General features: G+C 56.9%; 14 protein-coding genes across 14 annotated transcripts; 6 read left to right on the top strand and 8 right to left on the bottom strand.

The window, feature by feature from the left end:
* Positions 1 to 1448: 1448 nt before the first annotated feature.
* On the top strand, positions 1449 to 2120 carry PHYSODRAFT_505486 (hypothetical protein; the record flags this gene model as incomplete). Its single annotated transcript, XM_009530991.1, has 2 exons — positions 1449 to 1704; positions 1900 to 2120. 2 exons carry the CDS (start codon positions 1449 to 1451, stop codon positions 2118 to 2120), a joined length of 477 nt encoding a protein of 158 aa, XP_009529286.1.
* A 144-nt stretch (positions 2121 to 2264) lies between these two features.
* On the bottom strand, positions 2265 to 3247 carry PHYSODRAFT_354791 (hypothetical protein). The gene is made up of 5 exons (XM_009530990.1): positions 3107 to 3247; positions 2920 to 3035; positions 2735 to 2849; positions 2550 to 2652; positions 2265 to 2481 (listed from the first exon to the last, which is right to left on the bottom strand). Exons 1-5 carry the CDS (start codon positions 3233 to 3235, stop codon positions 2387 to 2389), a joined length of 558 nt encoding a protein of 185 aa, XP_009529285.1. The 5' UTR covers positions 3236 to 3247; the 3' UTR covers positions 2265 to 2386.
* Positions 3248 to 3423: 176 nt separating this feature from the next.
* PHYSODRAFT_505536 (hypothetical protein) lies at positions 3424 to 4902 on the bottom strand (the record flags this gene model as incomplete). The annotated part of the gene is made up of 6 exons (XM_009530989.1): positions 3424 to 3632; positions 3700 to 4123; positions 4201 to 4255; positions 4337 to 4512; positions 4592 to 4693; positions 4765 to 4902. 6 exons carry the CDS (start codon positions 4900 to 4902, stop codon positions 3424 to 3426), a joined length of 1104 nt encoding a protein of 367 aa, XP_009529284.1.
* Positions 4903 to 6284: 1382 nt separating this feature from the next.
* Positions 6285 to 7325, top strand: PHYSODRAFT_315792 (hypothetical protein; the record flags this gene model as incomplete). Its single annotated transcript, XM_009530988.1, has 1 exon — positions 6285 to 7325. The coding sequence occupies one exon, from the start codon at positions 6285 to 6287 to the stop codon at positions 7323 to 7325; it is 1041 nt and encodes a 346-aa protein (XP_009529283.1).
* A 117-nt stretch (positions 7326 to 7442) lies between these two features.
* Positions 7443 to 8221, bottom strand: PHYSODRAFT_286335 (hypothetical protein). Its single transcript, XM_009530987.1, has 2 exons — positions 7880 to 8221; positions 7443 to 7794 (listed from the first exon to the last, which is right to left on the bottom strand). Exons 1-2 carry the CDS (start codon positions 8163 to 8165, stop codon positions 7757 to 7759), a joined length of 324 nt encoding a protein of 107 aa, XP_009529282.1. The 5' UTR covers positions 8166 to 8221; the 3' UTR covers positions 7443 to 7756.
* A 581-nt stretch (positions 8222 to 8802) lies between these two features.
* PHYSODRAFT_507629 (hypothetical protein) lies at positions 8803 to 11130 on the top strand (the record flags this gene model as incomplete). The annotated part of the gene is made up of 4 exons (XM_009530986.1): positions 8803 to 8942; positions 9020 to 9795; positions 9868 to 10068; positions 10136 to 11130. The coding sequence occupies 4 exons, from the start codon at positions 8803 to 8805 to the stop codon at positions 11128 to 11130; spliced, it is 2112 nt and encodes a 703-aa protein (XP_009529281.1).
* A 29-nt stretch (positions 11131 to 11159) lies between these two features.
* PHYSODRAFT_546283 (hypothetical protein) lies at positions 11160 to 12461 on the bottom strand. The gene is made up of 4 exons (XM_009530985.1): positions 12254 to 12461; positions 11978 to 12165; positions 11744 to 11875; positions 11160 to 11689 (listed from the first exon to the last, which is right to left on the bottom strand). The coding sequence occupies exons 1-4, from the start codon at positions 12438 to 12440 to the stop codon at positions 11264 to 11266; spliced, it is 933 nt and encodes a 310-aa protein (XP_009529280.1). The 5' UTR covers positions 12441 to 12461; the 3' UTR covers positions 11160 to 11263.
* Positions 12462 to 12890: 429 nt separating this feature from the next.
* Positions 12891 to 13698, top strand: PHYSODRAFT_346613 (hypothetical protein; the record flags this gene model as incomplete). Its single annotated transcript, XM_009530984.1, has 1 exon — positions 12891 to 13698. The coding sequence occupies exon 1, from the start codon at positions 12922 to 12924 to the stop codon at positions 13696 to 13698; it is 777 nt and encodes a 258-aa protein (XP_009529279.1). The 5' UTR covers positions 12891 to 12921.
* Positions 13699 to 13980: 282 nt separating this feature from the next.
* Avh1b-73 (Avr1b-1 avirulence-like protein) lies at positions 13981 to 14373 on the top strand (the record flags this gene model as incomplete). The annotated part of the gene is made up of 1 exon (XM_009530983.1): positions 13981 to 14373. One exon carries the CDS (start codon positions 13981 to 13983, stop codon positions 14371 to 14373), a length of 393 nt encoding a protein of 130 aa, XP_009529278.1.
* Positions 14374 to 14455: 82 nt separating this feature from the next.
* PHYSODRAFT_351545 (hypothetical protein) lies at positions 14456 to 15412 on the bottom strand (the record flags this gene model as incomplete). Its single annotated transcript, XM_009530982.1, has 1 exon — positions 14456 to 15412. One exon carries the CDS (start codon positions 15410 to 15412, stop codon positions 14588 to 14590), a length of 825 nt encoding a protein of 274 aa, XP_009529277.1. The 3' UTR covers positions 14456 to 14587.
* Positions 15413 to 15784: 372 nt separating this feature from the next.
* PHYSODRAFT_315785 (hypothetical protein) lies at positions 15785 to 17965 on the top strand (the record flags this gene model as incomplete). The annotated part of the gene is made up of 2 exons (XM_009530981.1): positions 15785 to 16054; positions 16175 to 17965. The coding sequence occupies 2 exons, from the start codon at positions 15785 to 15787 to the stop codon at positions 17963 to 17965; spliced, it is 2061 nt and encodes a 686-aa protein (XP_009529276.1).
* Positions 17966 to 18019: 54 nt separating this feature from the next.
* PHYSODRAFT_507200 (hypothetical protein) lies at positions 18020 to 18829 on the bottom strand (the record flags this gene model as incomplete). The annotated part of the gene is made up of 2 exons (XM_009530980.1): positions 18020 to 18310; positions 18353 to 18829. The coding sequence occupies 2 exons, from the start codon at positions 18827 to 18829 to the stop codon at positions 18020 to 18022; spliced, it is 768 nt and encodes a 255-aa protein (XP_009529275.1).
* A 64-nt stretch (positions 18830 to 18893) lies between these two features.
* PHYSODRAFT_333765 (hypothetical protein) lies at positions 18894 to 19799 on the bottom strand (the record flags this gene model as incomplete). The annotated part of the gene is made up of 1 exon (XM_009530979.1): positions 18894 to 19799. The coding sequence occupies one exon, from the start codon at positions 19797 to 19799 to the stop codon at positions 18894 to 18896; it is 906 nt and encodes a 301-aa protein (XP_009529274.1).
* A 286-nt stretch (positions 19800 to 20085) lies between these two features.
* PHYSODRAFT_508640 (hypothetical protein) lies at positions 20086 to 21094 on the bottom strand (the record flags this gene model as incomplete). The annotated part of the gene is made up of 2 exons (XM_009530978.1): positions 20086 to 20701; positions 20766 to 21094. 2 exons carry the CDS (start codon positions 21092 to 21094, stop codon positions 20086 to 20088), a joined length of 945 nt encoding a protein of 314 aa, XP_009529273.1.
* Between the last annotated feature and the right edge of the window lie 150 nt (positions 21095 to 21244).

Below are 21244 nucleotides of genomic sequence, written 5' to 3'. Positions count from 1 at the left end.
TCGTCTGGTGTGTACAACCGAACGACGGGAAGAGGTGACGAATAAGACCTCGAATTAGCACCCACGTGCACCCACGTGCGCCTAAATCGGAGATACAGCTCATTTGAGCAGCAATGCTCAAAGCTACAAGTGCAGCACGCCTTCGTACGCGGGTGTGTTGCTCGTTGGATACATACATACTGTACAAATGCGTGCGCGACAACTGAACGATAGCCGACGGACGGAGGTGTAGGTGCGATTTCCGCTCTCTCTATGTATTATCATAGAGTCCGATCGAGTCTTCGTCCTCTGCGGTCGGAAGTTGTAAATTGGAAGTGGAAGTGCCGCACCGCGTCTGAAGAGGGCGGCTCCATTGCAGCTTCGAGAGCTGGTGATAACACACCTCGCTAAGACCCGTCTGCATTTAAAGGGGCTGACAACTTATCCTCGCTGAACTGAAGCAGGCGTGCAAGACCATCGAAAAGGTAGAGCCGACTGGTTGGTTGCCTTTCACCAACGCTGCATGAATCACGCCACTATGCAACAAGAAAAGCGCCCGTGTACGTATGAGAATCGCCTGTGTATCGGCTGGCTGTATCGAATGCCACACTATCGTCCGAGACTTGGACAATCGAACTACGAGCTTTGCGATCCAACGCCGCTCGCTTGCACAACCGCTGCTTCCGAGCAACCTGCGCCACCGTTGTTTGAACGCTCCGATAGTGCCGTCGCCAACTGCCTCGCAGTGCGTTTCCGCCTGCTACCGAGCAGCATGTTCCGCCCGAGGCCTCGCCGCCAGAGCAGCGGGAGTTAGATAGTAACTCCTTCGCAAAACTTCCGCCCCATCACAGCGTCGCCCGCCCACGCTGCAAGCCTGTCCAAGGCGCGTACGCCCTCAACGGCCGGCCCGACGGCGCACTGTCCATATATGGCTCCGACTGTGCAGCAGCGCAGGCTTAAGTTGTCAAAGGGCCATGATAGATAGCACTGCATAGCCCTCTGTGGTTGAAGTGCCATTTCTAATTCGTCGCCATTTTTAGCAATCGTTTGGTCGCTCGGCGTTCTAAAAAGGAGAGGCCGCTTCCCTGCGTGCGACCTCTTGGGCTTCTTCCTCCCCCTCCAGCTCGCCCGAGTCACTCACTCAGGCAGTCAGTCCGCGCCGCGCCCGCCGCCCCGCAAGTCGACTGCCAGCTCAGCCCACTCGCCGCCTTTCGATGACCCTCGGCGACTGCGTCATTTCCTGTTAGTGCAATTTACCTGATATCCACGCAGAGCTTGGAAAGCCGCAGCACAGTCACTCGGCACTCTTTCGTAGGTGCGGCCTCCCACCCACTCTCACTCACTCGGTTTTCTTCCGAATCCGGAGCAATTCGTAGAATTCCTCGCTAACTCTTCTCCCCCCGATGCCTCCCCCAGTCATCCGCACCATGGAGTCCGCCGCCGCCAAACCCAGTGGCGACAGTAACCTCATGGAGCTCTGCGCCAACGAGCCCGTGGTGGGCGCGCCGCCCGCGCGCAGCGACAACTCGACCTGGAGCTTCGTGCAGATGAACATGACGCTGCTGCCCATTGCGCGGCCGCTGCCGGTCAGCGTCTCCCACAGGTTCCAAGAGGGCGCGGCGCTGGCCGGCGTCAAGCCCTGCACCCCCACGCAGAAACTGCACCACCGACTACGTCAACACACCAGCAACATTAGTCCGAGACGACACGACGTCGACTGCAACAGTGTGCGGCCAGCTACTACAACGTCGTCGTCGTCGTCGCCTGGCAGTCGGGGACTGCCGCCCACCCCCAGGTCAGCAGCGTGTGGAGCCAAACGGAAGTTCTCCGAGACCTGGCACGTCCCAGCGATTGACACCTCCATGCCCCCGCCGGCAGTGCTGAGAATGCGCAGCCTGAGCGAAGACCTGTACCCTCCAGCTCCACGAAGTGATAGTGGATACTCCAGCGACCCGGCGAGGCAAACTCCGTTAGGCTACAGCCCGCTGCACCGCAGCGCCAGTTTGTCCTCGGGCTGTGTCGCCAAGGGGCTCTACAAGGGCAAACGCATCCTGGAGCTACAGGACGAAGATCGCCGACTGCACCCGGACGATCGCATCACGGCCCCGTCGCCGTCCAAGCGGAGCAAACACCAACCATAGTCGGTCCGCGGACTGGGGGCGTGCTGCTATCGCTACACTTACACCTGCAAATACTTTGATGCATCTCTTACTTTATTAACTCCCGTAACAAGCTCATTATCAATATTTTTTCTTAGGACGTAATGGATTCCATCGTAAACGTGCAATGAATGGTTCAATGGTTGAGAAAATATCTAGCTGTGCTGTCTCGATGGCATGAAAAGATGCCTGCCGTTTACTGTCGTGTACTCAAGTCGAGGAACCCGGTTCGTAGCAAGCACTCGCCCTTAGCCTTCACGAGGTGTAAAGTTGTCAAAGTATCGGCTGACTTGTCCAATGCACAACTCCTGCGTAGCCTCCGGCATGTCCTCGATAAGTTTTCCTGAACAAAGTCAACACGGTCAGGACTGTACTCTGCATTTCGATCAAAGAAATAAACTGAATGCGTACCAGGGATGCCTCCGATTCTGGAGAACGGCGGAATGACTGCGTCTGCCGGGACGACCGTATTGTCTTCGATCCGGCAGCAGTCTCGAATGATAGCGCGCTTACCCTACACAATAACAGTGCACCAAACGTCATCATCAGCAACGTCAGTCTTGTCCAGGCAGCAAATTGCAGACACGGGCACGCACAATGACGCAGTTCTTGCCGATCTGCACGTAGGACCCGATCATCGCAGCCTCCACCACCGTGTCCTCCCCAATGTACACGTAGTCTCCCATCTTCACAGGGATGAAGGCCAGTCCACTACATGTTAGTAAACAATGAATAAGTGAGCATTCGTCCACGGCTACAGTACTAACAATCCGCCTCGTACGTCGACACGACTCGCGTTGGGGGCTTGACGACGCATTTCTCCCGGATGATGCACTGCTTCCCGAGCGACACTTTGGCCAAGTCAGCGCGTACAATTGCTCCCGAGTCAATAATCGTCTAGAATAAAAAAACATTTCAACTCATGGGAACCCCGAAATCCAGAAATCTTGCGACGGACATGGACGGACCTTGCCGCGCAAGTGGATGTTGTGGGCGCCGCAGAGCGTGCACTTGCGGCTGATCTTGTTGCCAGTCGACGTGTGGATGTACGTCTCCGGGTCGAACTGCGTTTCGGGTGCCTCTACGTACGGGTTCATGGTCGTTTTCCACTTTCCCTCGGGTGCAATGATGAAATGCTGGGCTTATGTTGCTCCACGTGTGGCACGACATAATCTTTTAGAGCAACTTGCTGGCTTCAACGTCAAGGATCTCTTGCCGAAAAGCTTCGATTCAAAGATAAAGTATACTTCTGTACCAAATGTAGGGTAAGTTACGTGTAATTAGTTTACAGCCATTTCTTGTTTGCATTGAGTAAGTGCGACCGCTTGTCAGGGCTGGTAGGGTGGTAGAATGCCGGACCTGGTACATTGCCCTTTCTTGATTTCCCTTCTGATACCCCTTCCGTCCTCGACGTCTTCGACTTGAATACGCTGGCAGATCCCTGCTTCTCTGAAAGTTTGTCAACTAGCGTGGGAACCTCGTACGTTCCTGGCCCTGCAACACATCAGAGCAATCGTGTGAATCTTCGAATACCAAATAAATACTTCAGGTGCACCCTTACCCAGCTCTCCGTCTGTCACAATTTTTCCCGGTAGACGGCCAAACCTATCGGTGTTGCTAGTGTGGAAGGCGGCACTTGTATGGGCTCGAGCAACCCAGTCGTATCGAAGCGCGCTTTCGGCATCTTCGGCGTTATACGCTCCAGGGCCGGGAGTAAAGGTTGCATCCGATCCTAGTCGCTTGACGCCCGATTTGAATATTGAATGGGGTGATCGGTTCCCACGAAGCGATCTACCGAGCTGAATGGGGTTCTCGTACTGTCCTGGAGCAGGAAGCTCGGTAGGAATATTCCAACCTCGAGATGTTTTCGAGGAGAATACAGACTTTGAGACGTTGTGCGAATATGCTGACGATGGCTGCGCCGAGTTGTAGTCTGCTGGGCCTGGGACGGATGCGTTTGGGCTCTGATTGTTGCTATGCTTGGGCTGCACGCATACAAAATAGTAAAGAGCATAGTTAGTAGATCAAAAAGTAGCGGCTAGCGCGCAGCACAGCAGCGTACGGTGTTGACAAAGCTGCTCATGCCGTGCTTCCTGTTCAACGTCTTGCGATCGTCTCTATTTTTTTTCAAGAACACGAAAGCACAATAAATTAGTGACAGCGTTGTTGCTGAAGAGTGGGGCTTTGAGGTTTTGTACTTGTTTGGCTGGTACTGGCCTGGGCCAGGTACAACCAGCTTGACCTGTTCATTAAATCGCTTCGACTTGGACACAAATCCCGTGCTGTAGCCCAAACGAGATACTGATCCTGAATCGACAGTGGATCTTACGAGACTTGGTTGCTTGTAGTACTGACCGGGCCCCGGGAGCTCGTTCTGCAGCGAATGCAGTAGGGAAAAGTAAACTGCACGTCAGCATCTCTTCGAAATCTCAACACTAGGCAGCCACACACACCTCGCAGTCGCCGAAACGTAGCGTTCGATTACCAAAACCATTGCGCTCATTCGGGTCTCGATGCAAAACAGTCTCGTACTTGGACGGAATCGACGACACTTTCTGCTCATTCGCACGCGGCTTCCACATCAAATACCTTTCACCCTAATTCAAAGTTGCACAGAGAACCGTACCATGCTGGGGTCTGGCGGCGGTTGCCTGAGCGCTGCTGCTCCACGCATAACGGAGCCTGTCGCCTTTGTTCCGACTTGTCGGAAGTTCGGCTTCGCCGCCATCTCCTCGGCCGGATACGTCGAAGCTGGCAACTTCATGCTCTCAAGTGTCGGAGCTTATTTGCTGTGAAAGGCAGCTCGGAGCTCCTGTTCGCTATATATATGCCAGGAAAAAGCTCTCAGTACTTCAGAATTAGATCAGACCTTAGAGTATTTCCCCAGTATCCCCTCCATTTTTGAGTGCTAAGGAAAAGTAATCAGAGTAGAAGAGTAGAAGAAGTGATCTGCATTTTTGCTTCGCAAAAATATCAAAACTTGGATGGAGTTGTGAGCATGGAGTTACCGAACTTCCGACAAGTGTAGACGAAAGCCGTCTCCATTAAGTCAGTTTGTTATCCTAGTGGGGTGTTTGGGATGGTGCTTACAAGAGAGCTATCCATTAGCGCTGACCTTCTTCGTGCCGCTGGCGCCGCTCTTGTTGGGTTCTTCATCTCGGGCGACATAAACCTTTCGTGTTCAGCAATGCGATTCTGAGAAGGAAGGCTGTTGTTCTTAGAGTTTACCTTATTTGTGTGACTGTGGTGCTCTTGCCGAACATGACGAAGTGCTAGTCATGGCTTTACATGACATGCCTATCAGAGTAAATTCCTGTAGGAAATGACGACAAAGTGGTAAAAGCTCTTACGGATAAAGAAATGGGTCCGGCAAGGAAACTTCCAGCAAGAACAGCAAGAACAGCAAGAACGACCCCGATACCAGCAGCGCGATGGAGACGACGGGGCCTGACGCCGTGAGCAGCCACGGCGTTAGTGGCGAAGACAAGGTGCTACCGATTGCGACCGTGTTCGAGCCGCTGGCTGGTACAACTAAACTGGTCACAGCGCTCGAACCTGCTCCAGCAGGGTTCCCCACGCGCATGTTGGCTCTCGAGTGAGGATGAGCAGCCTCCCTGCTTCTTGATGACATAACTTCTTGCAGCTGCGATAGCCTCGATCATTTTGGACTTCGAGTACGTTGAATCTAGTCAACATCCTAACCGAACAAAGCAACACTATTTTGCAATCACGTTCTTGATTCTAGCTACGTGCTTGATTGCCGAAGCCATTGCGCTCTTTTCTAACCATGAGAAAAGCGCCAAATCTAAATGGTCCTGGTTTTCTTGTTTGAAGGATCTCGCTCTTCGAGAAATGGCGCACCTCTATTGCCTTTTGCTGGTAAAGTGCACTTTGCACTTTAACTTGGAAAAATCGCCACCAGGTTGCCCTTCTCGCTCACATCGCGCGTACAGTAGCTCTTGTTCCACCCTACACGATACCTGGACGACTCCATCCCAGACTCCGTGCCATGCTGTGGTCCGTGACACGTTGCCATATAAGCCTCCCAACACCTTCGCATTTAGACTCCTTCCTCGGAGCCATCTCCATCCAATCGGAATGGTGCGGCATAGTGTAGCCAGTCAAAAATCGAGCACAGTGGCAAGAATGGCGTCAGCGCAACAGGAGACTCCGCTCGTGTCCTTCGGCCTGGTGACCGACGTGCAGTACGCCGACGTGGAGGACGGCTGGGACTTCCACCACACCTCGCAGCGGTACTACCGCAACGCGCTGCCGCAGTTGCAAGCCGTAGTGGCCGAGTGGCTGCGCATGGCCCAGAGCCAGAGTCAACTCCGCTTCGCCGTGAACCTGGGCGATCTCATCGACGGGAAGAACCGACCCGCGTCCACGTCCCGCCAAGCTCTGGAGAGCACCAAGGCGGCGTGGGTTCCCTTCCAAGACGCGGTGGGGCCAGTGCATCACCTGGTTGGCAACCACGAGCTCTACAACTTCTCGGTCTCCGATATTCAGAAGGAACTGGTGTACCAGTCGTCCAAGACGTCGAAGGAGGAGGCACCACCTCGCACTTACTACGACTTCCAAGTACCCGAGGCGCCCAAGTTCCGCTTCGTGGTGCTGGACTGCTATGGACTGTCGATCCTCGGACGAGAGAAGACCGACCCGGTGTACCAGGAAGCGCTCGCTCTGCTGCGCCGCGTGAACCCGAACGAGAATCTCAACTCTCCGACGGGTCTCGAGGAAGCGCAGCGGAGGTTCGTCGCCTTTAATGGAGCAGTGGACCGTGACCAGATGCAGTGGCTGGAGGGGGTTCTCCTCAAGGCTACAGAGGCGAAAGAGCACGTGGTGATCTTCACGCACGTCCCGATCCACCCGAGCACGTCGCCGACGCCTTCGAGCTTGTTGTGGAACTACCCGGAGGTGCTGGAGCTCATCCGACGCTACGCCTGCGTCCGCGTCGTCTTCTCGGGCCACTCACATGCCGACGGATACGTGCACGCCCACGACGGCATGCACAACAAAGGTGTGCACTTCGTAGTGTGCGACGCCATCCTCGAGTGCGCTCCGTCCGAGACGGCACACGCGCTAGTGCTCGTGTTCGACGACAAACTGGTCGTGCAGGGCTACGGCAAGATCCTGACACGTGAACTTCGCTTCCCCGCAGCTGAAGACAAGGACGGAGAATGTTAAACGGGAAGAAAAACCGGCGGTAAAGCCATAGAGAAGTCCTCTACGGTAGTTGAAGTGCTTGCTGCATCTGGAGGGAAAGATAGCGAGAATGGTATCAAAGTAGAGAGACCAAGAGATCAACAAACACAGCCACAACACTTGCGGTCGCGCTCTTCATGGTTGGATTTTGGCTTCAGGCGTGGGGGTTCTTATTTACGCGCCGCGTCATTTTTTCACTCCAAGGATCGGCCAGCGTCGCTAGCGCTACCGTAGCTGGCACTAACTGCTTCTGGCTTCGTCCGTCCTGCCTCCCTGCTGTCTGTACACCTCGCCGGTCCTCCTCTCTCATCTAATCATGAAGACGGAGAAGAAGGGTGTCCTCCACATTTTGTCAGACCCGACCCAGCGACGTCACAGACCGCTGAAGAAGAAATAGAGAGAGATTTCTCCACTTAGTGGTGCTCCTCCTTCTTCTCAGCGTGAGCGTGTCCTGCAGAAATAATAAGATAAAATCAAAGGTACCGTTAGCAAATAAGGCCCCTCATAATTAATCAACGCGGCGGGATCAAACGTACTGTGGTGGCACCACCACTCGACAGCGCAGCCGGCGCCGCCCACGATGAGCATCATGTGCACGAGCGGCTTGATGCTGCCGTTGTAGATGAAGCGGTTGCCGTAGCCCTGCGCCCAGGCGTTGAACTTGTTGGTGGGCGGGTTGGCCGTGCGCGCGGCGATGCCGGCGCGGGCGCGGTCCACGAGGTTGGCGGTGGCGGCGCGCGAGGCCTGGTACTCCTGCGCCAGCTTCTCCGGGTTGGTGTCGGCCAGGCGGCGGATCTCGTCCAGCGTGTACTCCTTGGTCATGGTGGCGGTCGGTGAAGTTCCTGCTGAGCTGCTGGCCGTTCAAAGAGTCTGCGGCCCTCGAGCGATGTGCGGCGGGGGGCTTTCGTGTAGCGATGGTGTGGCAGGAAGCGTAGCCATCGTGCCATTGGTGGCATGGCACGTGGTATTTCAACCAATCATGAACCTTCTACAATCCGAACTTAACAGTCAAGCCTATGCGAACTTACCAAACGCGGGTGCCGTGAATGTAGCCATGTACGCCGAATCGGATGCAAGGCAAGCTTGCAGGCGATCTCGAGTTCCTTCGGTTTCCTGATCGCAACACCAATGCGTAAACTTCGTTTCCTGAGTCTCGTCTTCATCTTGGTTCATCGGAGTCGTGAATGCTGGCTGCATGCATATCTACCTGAGCTTTTACCCCTCGCCTTGGAATTCACCGCCGTGAGCTCGAATGCCCGATTGCACTTGAAGCTGACTGGACCTGACGTGAACATCCCTTCACCGCCGACGTCGTCTTTCAACCTGCAAGCTGGTGTCGTGGACCCCAATCTTCAGGATCCCATTCCGATGGTCCATCTTCACGTCGGATTCCGACGTGAGGTCTGAAAGAGAGCTTCAGTTGCACAGTCGACAAACCGCCGCGCAAAAGAGACCGACCATGAGCAAGTACCCGCACCTGCTGCAGCCGCTGGACCTGGGCTTCACGCAGCTCAAGAACCGCGTGCTCATGGGCTCCATGCACACGGGTCTGGAGGAGGGCAAGTCGCTCACCCGCCTCGCCGCCTTCTTCGCCGAAAGGTGAGCAACATCTACCAACCGCTTCTGGTGGTGCATGCACTGACCTTACTACACGAATTGCTATCCTGCCACTGCAGAGCCAAGGGCAACGTGGGTCTCATCGTGACTGGTGGCATTGCACCCAACCGCGCCGGTCGCGTGAGTCCGCTGGCCGCCAAACTGACGACGCAGGGCGAGGTGAACGCGCACAAGGAGGTGACTCAGGCGGTGCACGACAACGACGGCAAGATCGCCATGCAGATCCTGCACAGCGGACGCTACGGGTACCACCCGTTCAACGTGGCGCCGTCCCCCATCAAGGCGCCCATCGGCTGGTTCACCCCGCGCGAGCTTTCCAGCTCCGGCGTGGAGAGCACGATCCGTGACTATGCCAACTGCGCGGCGCGCGCGCGTGAGGCGGGCTACGACGGCGTGGAGATCATGGGCTCGGAGGGCTACCTCATCAACCAGTTCATCGTGGAGCACACGAACAAGCGCACGGACCAGTGGGGCGGAGCGTACGAGAACCGCATCCGCTTCCCCGTGGAGATCGTCAAGGCGGTGCGAGCTGCTGTGGGCAAGGACTTCATCATCATCTTCCGCCTCTCGATGCTGGATCTGGTGGAGAAGGGCAGCACTTGGGACGAGATCGTGCTGCTCGCCAAGCAGATTGAGGCGGCAGGCGCGACTATTATCAACACGGGCATCGGCTGGCACGAGGCGCGTATCCCCACGATCGCGACGAGTGTGCCTCGCGGTGGATTCTCGTGGGTCACGCAGAAGATGAAGGGCGAGGTCTCCATCCCGCTGATCACGACCAACCGCATCAATATGCCCGGCGTCGCTGAGCAGATTATCGCTGATGGTCACGCAGGTGAGTCGATTTCTCCTTGTACGGTGGGATAATGGTGTTGTGCTCATATCTGCTCTGATGTTGCGCTTGTAGACATGGTGTCCATGGCTCGGCCGTTCCTCGCGGATCCGGAGTTCGTGCGTAAGACGGAAGAAGGGCGAGTGGACGAGATCAACACGTGCATCGGCTGCAACCAAGCGTGCTTGGACCATACGTTCAAGGGCATCACGGCTAGCTGCCTTGTTAACCCTCGATCGGGCTACGAAACCATGCTCAACTACACACCGACTGACGGTAAGTCATTGCATTTAGGCGGAACCACGTGGCACATGTCTTAACTGCGTCTTTATCTCTGCTACAGACGTGCAGCGTGTCGCCGTGGTCGGTGCGGGACCTGCTGGCTTGTCGTTCTCGACGGCAGCAGCAACGCGCGGTCATGACGTGACCTTGTTCGACCAAGCCGACGCTATCGGAGGTCAGTTCAACATGGCCAAGACCATTCCGGGCAAGGAGGAGTTCTACGAGACGCTTCGCTACTTCGAGAAGCAGTTGAAGCTCAAGGGCGTGAAGGTGAAACTCGGTCAACGTGTTGAATCTGCTGATCTGGCCGCAGGAGGCTTCGACAAGGTCGTTATCGCCACGGGTGTGCTGCCGCGCGAGCTCAAGATCCCCGGCGCTGATCACCCGAAGGTTCTGAGTTACATCGACGTACTCAAGAACAAGGCGCCGGTGGGCAAGAAGGTCGCCGTTATCGGAGCTGGTGGTATCGGGTTCGACGTTGCTGAGTTCATTACGCACGTGGGCGAATCCACAAGCTCAAGTGTCGACGCATTCGCTCGGGAGTGGGGCATTGACATGACCAATTCGGTGCGTGGAGGTGTGGCTGGCATTAAGCCCAGCATCCCTCCGCCCCCGCGCGAGGTGTACCTGATGCAGCGTAAGAAGACGAAGCATGGCAAGGACCTCGGCAAGACGACGGGTTGGATCCACAGGCTTTCGCTCAAACACCGAGACGTCAAGATGATCGGCGGCGTGTCGTACGACAAGGTGGACGACGCAGGCCTGCACTACACGGACAAGAAGGGTCAGAAGCAGGTTCTGGACGTGGACAACGTGATCGTGTGTGCTGGCCAAGTGCCTCTGCGTGAGCTCGAGAAGCCGCTGCAGGAGAAGGGCGTCACGGTCTTCCGCATTGGTGGCGCCGACGAAGCTGGCGAGCTGGATGCAAAGCGCGCCATTGACCAGGGTGCACGTCTGGCTGCCAAGATCGAGACTGCCAAGCCTGGTGACCCGCTGGAGGCTGAGCCTACGCTGTCGGCCAAGGTTTTCGAGTTCTTAGGCAAGTTCCAGCAGTAAACACGAACACTCAGTGAAGCTACAGTATTGTACTGGCACTTCGAAGTAGTCGTTATTATGAATCACAAGCGACAGCAACACGAGCCTTTATCTGCCTCTCACTGCGCTGTCTTGCGGCTATCAGCCGCCACTTTTACTCTGTTTTCTGGCGCTTGGCCTGGTTCATCCCCTCGAAGAAGCTCTTGATGTCCTCTGCTTTCACCGTCTTGCCGCTAGCCGCGAAGCCTGCGAGGTATTGCTGGAGGTTGTTCTTCATGAGGCTGTAGCCCATGGCAACTTCAACTTGCTGCTCGTGCGTCAGCTTGTTGGCGAAGGCGCGTTGAGCGATCTCCTCGTCCGACGCCGTCTTCTTCTCCCTCGCGGTAGCTTCGTACACATGCAGCGAGTCTTCAGGGTCCAGGAGGGCCGCGATGCCGTGCTTTTCAAACAGAGCAACACACGACGAGCACTGGCACAGCTCACCGCGCCACTCACTCGACCAAAAGGTCGGCCGCAGAGTCGTCGATCCTTCCGCTTCTAGCTGCTTCTGCTTCGCCTTGAGTACACACTCGTCTGTCTTCTCTTTGGCGGCATCGTCTCTCCCTTCAGTCGCCTCCGTGTCCGAGGTCTCGACCGTGTAGGCCAAGAGGAACGGGTGCTTCTTCATGCACTCGAGGCAGATGAGCTCGTCGAAGCTCTCAGGAGACACCGTGTTGCCACTGTCCGTGGCAGCATCTGCATCCGCGTCTTCATCTGCAGGCGACTCCTTGTCCGAGTCAGTCACCAACGCCTCTTTCTCCTTCTCCGTCTCCGTTGCTGGAGCTTCCTTCTCAGCTGATTCCTCGCTGGCCACCGGCTTTTTCTCGACGTCGTTGGAAATGTGCTCCTCGTGCAGCCAGTCCTCACAGATGACACACTGGACCATGACCTCCTCCGTCGTCCGCTCCGGGTCCGGGTACGGCCGGTGGCAGTTGCAGTACAGTCCACCATAGTTTTGCGAGTACGTGTTGCGCGGGTTCGTCTTGGCCTTGTCCGTCTCGAGTTTGCACGGGTTACCTGGTCAACAACAACAAGCAGCACCATGCATGCAACTCAAGGTCAATAATACCAATAACTCCAAGTTGCAGCAACTTTAGCGACGTACTCTTGGGGAACTTGTCGTTGCCGCAGTCGCAGCGGAACGCGCGCTTGGTGTAGAGCTCCACGAGCTCGTGGTCCTGGTGGCAGTTGTACGTGCAGGCCAAGCACACGCCCGCGCGCGCCTCGGGCTTCTGCAGCGCCTCGGGCGTGCACGTCATGCAGGCGTACACGGCCTGGCGCATGTAGCCCATGGGGTAGCTGCAGTGCGTGTCGCTGGCGTCGCCCAGCACGGCGTCCGCCGTCTCCGTCAGCTGCTCGTTGTGCTTGAGCACCTCCGAGAGCGTCACCACCTCCTCGTCCTCATCCTCATTGGCGGCCGTCGGTTGCTGCTGCTGCTGCTCAGCTGTTTCTTCTTCTTCACGCGGGCGCTTGTTGCCCGTCACCTGGGCGTCTGCCCCAGCAGAGGCGGAGGGCGTCTTGGCGTCACTTGGCTTCACCATTGCAGCGGCGGACAATCGAGTAGTGAGCTTGGGTCAGAAAGTGAAGGTGAAGTTGGCGCCAAATATAGCTTTCTTTAAGTATACAACGCTGCCGATTCCTTACTAAGTTGCTTCAGTATGTATACATATCCCAAATGTATACTTAGACGAGTAGATTTGATTGGCGACGCTTGCAAGGCATTAGCTCAAGTAGTGGCGTGACGTACTAGTGCGCTTGGGCGGCAGACGAACGATGGTGTTCTTCGTGTGCGAGGGCTGCAATGAGACGCTGAAGAAGAACAAGGTGGACGCGCACGCGGGCCGCTGCCGCAACTGCTGGGCCGTGAGCTGCGTGGACTGCAGCGTCGTGTTCGAGGGCAACGACTACGCGGCGCACACCAGCTGCATCTCGGAGGCCGAGAAGTACGAGAAGAGTCTGTACCAGGGCGACAAGAACAAGGGCAAGCCCGGCAAGAAGCAGACGCCGCAGGAGCGCTGGATGGACGCCGTGCAGTCCGCCACGTGCCCCGACGACCGCAAGCTGCAGGACGTGCTCACGCGCATAGCCGGCTACGACAACGTGCCCCGCAAGAAGAACAAGTTCGTCAACTTCGTGTCCAACAGCCTGGCGCTGCGCGACGCGGCGCTTGTGGAGCGCGCCTGGACCATCTACGAGACGGCGTTCAAGGCCTCGGCGCCCGAGAGCAACGAGACCCCCGCGGCGGCCGCTCCGGTGCAGGAGAACGCGAGCAAGAAGCGGCCAGCGGAGACGGAGAAGGAGGAGGACGAGAAGAACGCTAAGAAGAGCAAGACGGAGGATAAGCCCGTCAAGTGGAGCAAGCTCATCAAGTCGGCGCTGAAGGACGCTGGCAAGGAGCTGGAGATGGACGCGCTGCGGGAACAGGTGCTCAAGCAGATCCAGGACAAGGCGCTGTCCTCCAAGAGCGAGAAGGAGCTCAAGAAGGAGTTCAAGGCCGCCATCAAGGACAGCGACAAGTTCGCGGTCGTCGAGGTCGTGCGGCTGAAGTAGAAGAAGAAGAAGAAGAAAAAGCACATAGAGACTGGCATGTAGACTTCTAAGCTAATGCGTTGCACACACACACACTGCGTTGCCTTGCCTTTGAGCGACTACTGGTCGTTCACGAGGGCTTCTTCTCTCTGCTTGACCTCTTTCGCGTGGAGAGGACGAGGGAGTTGATCCTGGGCGTTGCTGCCAGCAGATTCGTCGTTTGCTGTTAGACTGAAGGGATTCAGTCTGCAACTCGCCAGCCCAAGCTCAAGCCCATCGAGTGACCTGATTAAAAGGAGAATCATGCATCTGAGCTACGTCCTGTTAATGGTTGCGGCCACTCTCCTCGCCAGCAACGAGCTTGTGTCGGCGGCTTCTGCTTCTTCAGAGCTCGTCGCCTCGAACGCGAGGGCCTTGAGAAGCCACAAAACCCCGAGCGTGCTCGCTGCTGGCGACGAAGAGAGGGCGGCCGAAGAGCGCGCGGCGGAGGAGAAGAATCTCGACGCCAAGATCCTCGCCAAGATCCTCAGCGACCACGCGTACGCCAAGCAGGTCTTCCGCAGCTGGCTGCAGAACGGTCAGACCAAGGAGGACATCGAGAACCGACTGGAGACGCAGGGCCTGCTCACCAAGTACGGCAGCGTCGTCACCCAGTACGGCAAATACCTGGAGGTCCTCGAAGGCAAAGCCGCCTAGGGAGGAAGTACAACAAAATACAACTACTGCTTGAACGAAGCTCGAGTTGCCTAGCAGCTTGCAACAAGGGAAACAAGCTGTTGAGTTTCCCAAATAATAGTACGTGTTTATTGTTTTACTTACGATAAGAACTTGCGCTGCTGGACATCCACAGCATCATGAATGCATCGATCGTGGGCCAGCTCCCCAACTCCCACTCCCATGCAACAGCCATTTACGCCGCCGCAGCGTCTGCCTCAGCTTCAGCAGCCTCACTCGCCTCCAGCTTGTCCACAGGCGCAGCCTCCTCCGCACCCTTCTCAGCCGGCGTCTCCTCCTCAGCTGCAACCGCCTCCTTGTCGGCCTTTTCCGCGTCATCAGCTGCCACGTCGTCGGTAATTACCTGCTCTTTCTCTTTTAATTCATCAGTCTCCTCCGCCTTCTCCACGTCCTCCTCCGCCTTCTCAGCCTCCTCAACAGCAGCAACTTCCTCCTCCTCCTTCGGCGCGTCAGCGACCTCTTGACCCTCCTCCTCCGTCCTGGCCTTCTTGGCGGCATGCTCATCATTTGCCTCCATCTCGTCGCGCTCCTGACGCTTCTTGGACGCTCCCTCCCCCTCCCCCTCTTCTTCCTCCAGCTCCTCCGTAGTTCCTTCATCATCCTCGGCCGTCTCTGCGGCCTCCTCTGTCTCGGCAGTATCCCCCTCGGGCGTCTCCTCCTGCTGCAGCGTCTCGGGCGCCACGAAGCCGCGGATGAAGGCGTCCACCTTGTCGAACTTGGAGCTCGTGTAGTCGCCCGCGCGCTTGCCCTCCTGGTACACGCGGAAGTGCGGGTAGCTGTCCACCTCCAGCTCCTCGCAGAGCTTCTCGAGCTCCTCGGCGCTCACGCTCACGAAGTCGGCGCTGGCCTCCAGCTGCTCCGCCAGCTCCGCCACCTTGGGCGCCACGAGCTTGCAGCCGCCGCACCACGGGGCGGAGAAGCACGCGACGAGCGCCTTGCCGCTGGAGGCGGAGGAGGCAACCGCAGTGTGGAAGTCTTCGGCCGAGGCAATGGTGAGCATCTTTTCACTTAACCTTTAGGTGTTGCGCGTTGCTGGCGGGGGGCTTGAGAGGCGCGCGGCAAATTGCGGAATGAACCGGATTGCATCTTGACGCGCCGGCAAGCAAGGAGCCGCTGGCTTCGCTTTGTCAAGGTTGCCTTTCCACATACAAACATCAAGTGGTCGGCAGCAAGCAAGAATGCAACTTGCAACCGGATCTTTGCTTGACGTACGTATACGTCAGGCGGTTCGAACTTGAACTTGTTCTACGGCTTTTGGCGGGAAAAAGATCGGGCTGGCACATAGATTCACTTAAAGTTCACACAATCTATACACAACCTAAGAGTCGATCTCCACGTAGCCATGGACGCCGCGCCCGTGGAGAGCGTTGCAATGGCCGCCGACGCGGAGGACAGGTCGCCTCCCAAGGGCGGCAAGAAGCAGCTCGTGGCGTGTCGCATCGAGGCGCACAAGATCCAGAAGCGGCTCTCGCCCAAGAAGAAGGCGCTGGACCCACTGCGCTACCTGCCCGATGGCGGTGGCTACTACGCGCTGTTCACTGTGGCCGCGTACTTCGAGGGCGAGCACGACGGGGAGGAGCCTACGGAGCGGCGGCATGTGGTGCAGCGAAGCTACAAACAGTTCCGCACCCTGCATTCTAGAGTACGTGGCAACTTTAAGTGGTGTTTAATGTGAGGTGGGGGAGGGCAATGTTGCATTTGGCAGCATGGTGCTAACCAAGATGCAAATGGGCAATTTTGTTGGTGGTGTACCCATTTTCAGCTGTTGAAAACGTACCCCAAGTCCAAGTTGCCGAAAGATTTGCCCGCAATGCGCAGCAAGCGATACGACAATGAGTACATCGAGGAGAAGCGCAACGAGTTGACGGCGTACTTGGCCCAATTGATGCAAATTCCCGAAGTGAAGGCGTCCAACGTGCTCCGTGACTTTCTGGAGGCCTCCACTGCAGTCGAAGAGAGCAGTGACGACGAGGACGGACTTTTGGTGCCGTCGAGGATGCTGGAGGGGCTACCCGGCACAATTGTGACTGTGAGAGCGGGTCAGTCCTTCTCCGTGACGTTGCCACTCAGCGCCGCGGGAGATGTGGCGTCCTGGCAATTTACCACAAAGAAGCACAACATCGGCTTTAGTGCCACATTCGAAGGTGAAATGATCCGCGCGTATTCCCGCGAAGGTACCTATGTGAAGCCGGTTAAGGGGTTTTATCGCTGCACCACCCCTGGCACGTGCACTCTAACGTGGGATAACACTTATACCTGGAGCAAGGCAAAAGTGCTCATTTACTGGGCAGAGGTGGAGTCGCAAAATGGGACACCACAACAAAATGGGCAACTTGCAGGCTCGCACGATAGAGTTGCCTCGGTTGATGGCAGTGATGCGGCGTCTACCGGCAGTGGAGCCGCGTTGGATGGCTCGGAGCTGGACAACCGCCGGTTGGGGTTTATCGAGCACACTCGAAGCAACTCGATGCACCCTCGACATATCGTCAACTCGTCCATCTCGCTGCTCTCTAAACCGTTTGCGCATGGCAAACATGGCAACGAGGATGGTTCAACTCCCGGAAAGTCTCGGCATTTGTTGCCTCGGAGGACGTCGGCACCCACCGTCAACATCCCGAATGAAGTGCAGACGTCGGACCACGCTATGCCTCCAGTCAAGGCTGGGTCTCTCATCATCCAACGCAGTGTGAAATTTCGAGGACGCAATTGGTACCGCAAGTGGTTCGTATTAGATCCGCGCAAGTGTATCTTACGGTACTACGACTCGGAAGCTGCTGCGCGTCGCGGGTTGTCGCTGGCCAAGCTGAATTTGACCAACAAGCACGCGTCGCTGGCTATTACCAGCAGTTTGAGTCTGGACGCGGCCCCCACCCCGTACATGTTCCTGATCCGCACCAAGAAGCACTGCTGGAAGATCTGCGCGCCGTCTCAAAGCGAGTACAATGAGTGGGAAAACGCCATCTCGACTGCCATTTTGACGGCGCAACTGTCACGTCGCGGCAGGAAGAGCAAGAAGGCCATGCTGAAGGCTGCCAAGTCGGCGGCGGTGCGGAAAGATTCCCACGCCAGCGAGTCTGATGATGACACGCCAAGGAGGAATGGAGCGGTACCGGATACGAATGGCAATGCCGAGGCGAGTATGAACTCATCCGTGAACCACGAGCAGCCTCTGAGCCCAATTGAAGAGTCCGACGACGACGATGACGACTCGGAGAACAAAGAAGACTCGGACGACGACGACGACGATGAATCCGAGTCGGACTCCGATGACGAGCTCCATGAGGGCGACGACTTTGAAGTGGTGCAGCCTATCGTGTCTACTACTTCTCTTATTGAGAATGATACCGAGGCCATTGGAAGCCTACCCAATCTACAGAACCTCCCCCTGGAATGGAAGCTCGGTCTCGCAGCCGTGCTAAACGTGGCGCTGTTGTCGGTGCGCTCAGCCCCCGTCGTCGTTATCGTGCTCGTGCTGTTTGCCCTGGACTGGTTCCTGATACTCAAGTGCATGAAGCGGTCAGATGACGACAAGCTCAAACCCAAGACTGAATAATTTAAAACCGGTAAAGTGAATGGCAGGCGTGAACATTTTTGCATCGATTCTACTCTACTGTTCCTCCTTGTTGTCAATCAGTTCGAGGTAGTCCGGGTGCTCCCATGCGTCTAGTTGCTTAGCCACAGCAGGAAACTCCTTCTCAATCGTAGCGAGAATTGTGTCAGCGACCAGCGCATGGCCCTTCATGTTGAAGTGCAGTCCGTCGTACTGGCACGCGTGGCGTTCTTGCTCCCCCAAGTCGTTCATGATCGTGTGGAAGTCGAGCGCCGGCAGCCCCGCAGCCTTCGCCTCTTCAACGCACGCGCGCGCGTACTCCCCCACTGCTTCATTAGAGAAGTCGAGCTCCTCATTGGAATAAACTTCCAGCCGAGCCGAGTCGTTCACTGCTGGGGGAGTGACCATCAAGATCGCAGTCTCTGGAGCTTCGGCTCGAATTGCTTGCACGATTTCGCGGAGGTTGGCGCGGTACTTGGGGATCGGCACGTGAAGCGCAGCCTCGAAGCCCGTTGGCAGTGCCGAGTCGTTGCCACCGAGCCAGAGAGCCACCAACGCTGGGGGGTCGGTCCATGAGGCCAAGTCTCTCTTGAGACCTGGAAGAGCGTGACGCACGAAGATCTCGGTGCTGTAGCCGTACAACCCACGCACCACCACGTCGGCGGAGCGAGTGTAGCGGTGCTGGAGCTGACACACCCAGCCGCCGAGATCGGGATCGGTGCCCTCTTGAGTCAACGAGTCGCCGATCAGCAGGATCTTCGGACGCTGAAGTGTCGTCCAGGACGAGGATGCTCGTGACCCGGTTGACGCCACGGCGGACACGTAGCGGCCTCCAGTAGGCAGCAGGAGACGACGGAGCGGCAGCATGAAGGGGGGATCTACAGATCGTGTGGACTGTCTAGGACAGCCAGACTACTTTGGGACTCGTTTGTTAGCCGCGCACTCGGACGTTGGCGAAGTCCACTGTGGTGCTCTCCTCCGGAGTCCACGGGTCGGTCTCGGCCCAGTCCTCGAAGCGCGGGAGCTGCCACCGCTCAAGCTTGAGACTAAGGTCGGGGAAGTCCGAGTCGATTTTGTCGCGGAGTTGCCTGTAGACTTCGCCATTGCCCGTCTCGTTGAAGTGCAGTCCGTCCAAGAGCATCGCGTTGCGCTCCGACTTGGACATGTCGTTGAAGTACGAGTACAAGTCGAGCACCGGGACGTTCAATTCACTTGCCGTCTCGACGCAGGCGCGCGCGTACTCGCCCGTCACTTTATTCGAGCGAGAGACTAACCCTTTCTTGGCTCCTTTCTCGTCCATGGCATTGGTCTTCTGCACTTCGTCGTCAACGTGTGGAGGGGCAACGCGGAGAATGCTGGCGGCTGGAGCAATGGCCTTAAAACTCTGAACAAGCTTGACTAGATTGTACTGGTACGCTGCGATGGGGACGTGTTGCTCCGACATGCTCCCGTCGGGTAGTGCGGCGTCGTTGGCGCCCAGCCAGATCGTGACTAGCGACGGCATGTAGTTGCCACTCGTGATCTCGTCGTGGATAACGGGCATCGCGTACTTGAGGTACCATTTCGTGTTGTATCCGGAGAGTCCGCGGCCCAGAATGTCGACTGAGCGTCTGTAGTCGCTCTCCAGCATTGAGAGCCACCCCATGGAAGACGGGATGGAGCCTCGCTCGGTCAATGAATCGCCTACAAACAGCAGCAGCGGCCGCAATCGATAGCGGTAGCCGACTCGGATCATAGCACTCTCCCACGCTCCAAGCGACCACGCGACGAAAGCACCAAGCGCGAAGAACGCGAACAGAATGATCTTGGTGCTGGAAGGTCTGGTACGGGTTGGCATTGCTGGAGGCTTGGACGATAGCGGCAGTGGTGACGGCTGTGACGAAGAAGATAACGAGCAACTCGAGGAGCTGGACGACTCAGAAGGCGACGACTGTGCTGGACTTTCGGGAGGGTGTGCCATGGCAACAACTCCGCCAGCGCGGTGATCCTCGATGGAGAGGATTTCGACTGACAGCGACGTGGCTGTAGAGATTTCTACAACCAAAAGAGCGCACTCCAGAACGAAATCATGACAAGTTCATCATGTGCTAAGTAGGCTACAACAATTACCCGATAAATTTCAATCAATTGGCGTTTTCAGTCGAGTTTGTCTTCTTCGGAACCCACGGATCCAAGTCGACCCACCTCTCGTAGCTCGGGATCTGCCACCGCTCGAGTTTGTGCGAGATGTTGGGGAACTCGGCCTCAATCTTCTGGCGGAGCTGCTCGTACATGTGATTGTTGCCCTTCAGGTTGAGATGCAGTCCGTCCTCAAGTACATGCTTGTGCGTGTACTCGGTCAGGTTGTTGAAGTACGTGTGCAAGTCCAGCACGGGAAGCCCCAAGGTTTTCGCTGTGTCCACACACGCGCGCGCGTAGATCCCCGCCATCGCGTTGGAATGGGCGACCATGCCCTTCATATCGCCCTTGTACTTGTCCGCGTGCTTCTGCTGGACTTCATCATCGACGAACGGAGGGGTGATGAACAAAACTTTGGCGTCCGGTGCCATCGCCTTGAAAGTATCAACGAGCTTGACGAGGTTCCCCTTGTAGTCGTCGACGGGCACATGCTGCGCCACTGCAGTTCCGTTGGGCAGAGCGGCGTCGTTGGCCCCCAGCCAAATCGTGATCAACGCCGGCATGTACGCCCCACTCGATATCTCGCCCTGGATCACTGGAACTCCATACTTCAGATACCATCTACACGAACAACCAGCACGAGTTAATAAATGCTACCCAGATCGGCAGTATCTCTCCCACATACCTGGTGTTGTAGCCCGAGAGTCCGCGCGGCACGACGTTGACGGAGCGTCTATAGTCGCTCTGCAGCAGAGTGACCCAGCCGTTCGTCTTGGGGATCGTGCCCTTCTCGGTCAAGGAGTCTCCAACGAGCAGGATCACCGGTCGAAGGCGAGGGCGGACGCTGGTCCTTTGAAGCACGGACTCCCACGCGCCAAACGACCACGCGACGTATGCGGCCACAACGAAGAGCGCAAGAAGACTGCGCTTGGTCTTCGCGGTTAAACCTCGGGCTGGTACCGACAGAGCCGACAGCGGAGACGGCAGCTTGGACTTCTCGCGAATAGCGGCCATGGTGTTCAAGCGCCGGGGGTTTCAGCAGTGAGTGCTGATCTGATGGCGAACGCCTCTGGTTCACCATCGCTGGGATGCAATTCCGGCTGGAAGGTGCTTCCTTCCGGGTCATCGGGTCGCGACCACATGAAGCAAGAGCCCCACTGTGGT

Source organism: Phytophthora sojae (assembly GCF_000149755.1).
Source record: "Phytophthora sojae unplaced genomic scaffold PHYSOscaffold_5, whole genome shotgun sequence".
In the NCBI taxonomy this organism is placed as follows: Eukaryota; Oomycota; class Peronosporomycetes; order Peronosporales; family Peronosporaceae; genus Phytophthora; species Phytophthora sojae.
Note: the sequence above shows the minus strand (reverse complement) of the source record. Positions and strands in the feature narration are given on the sequence as shown.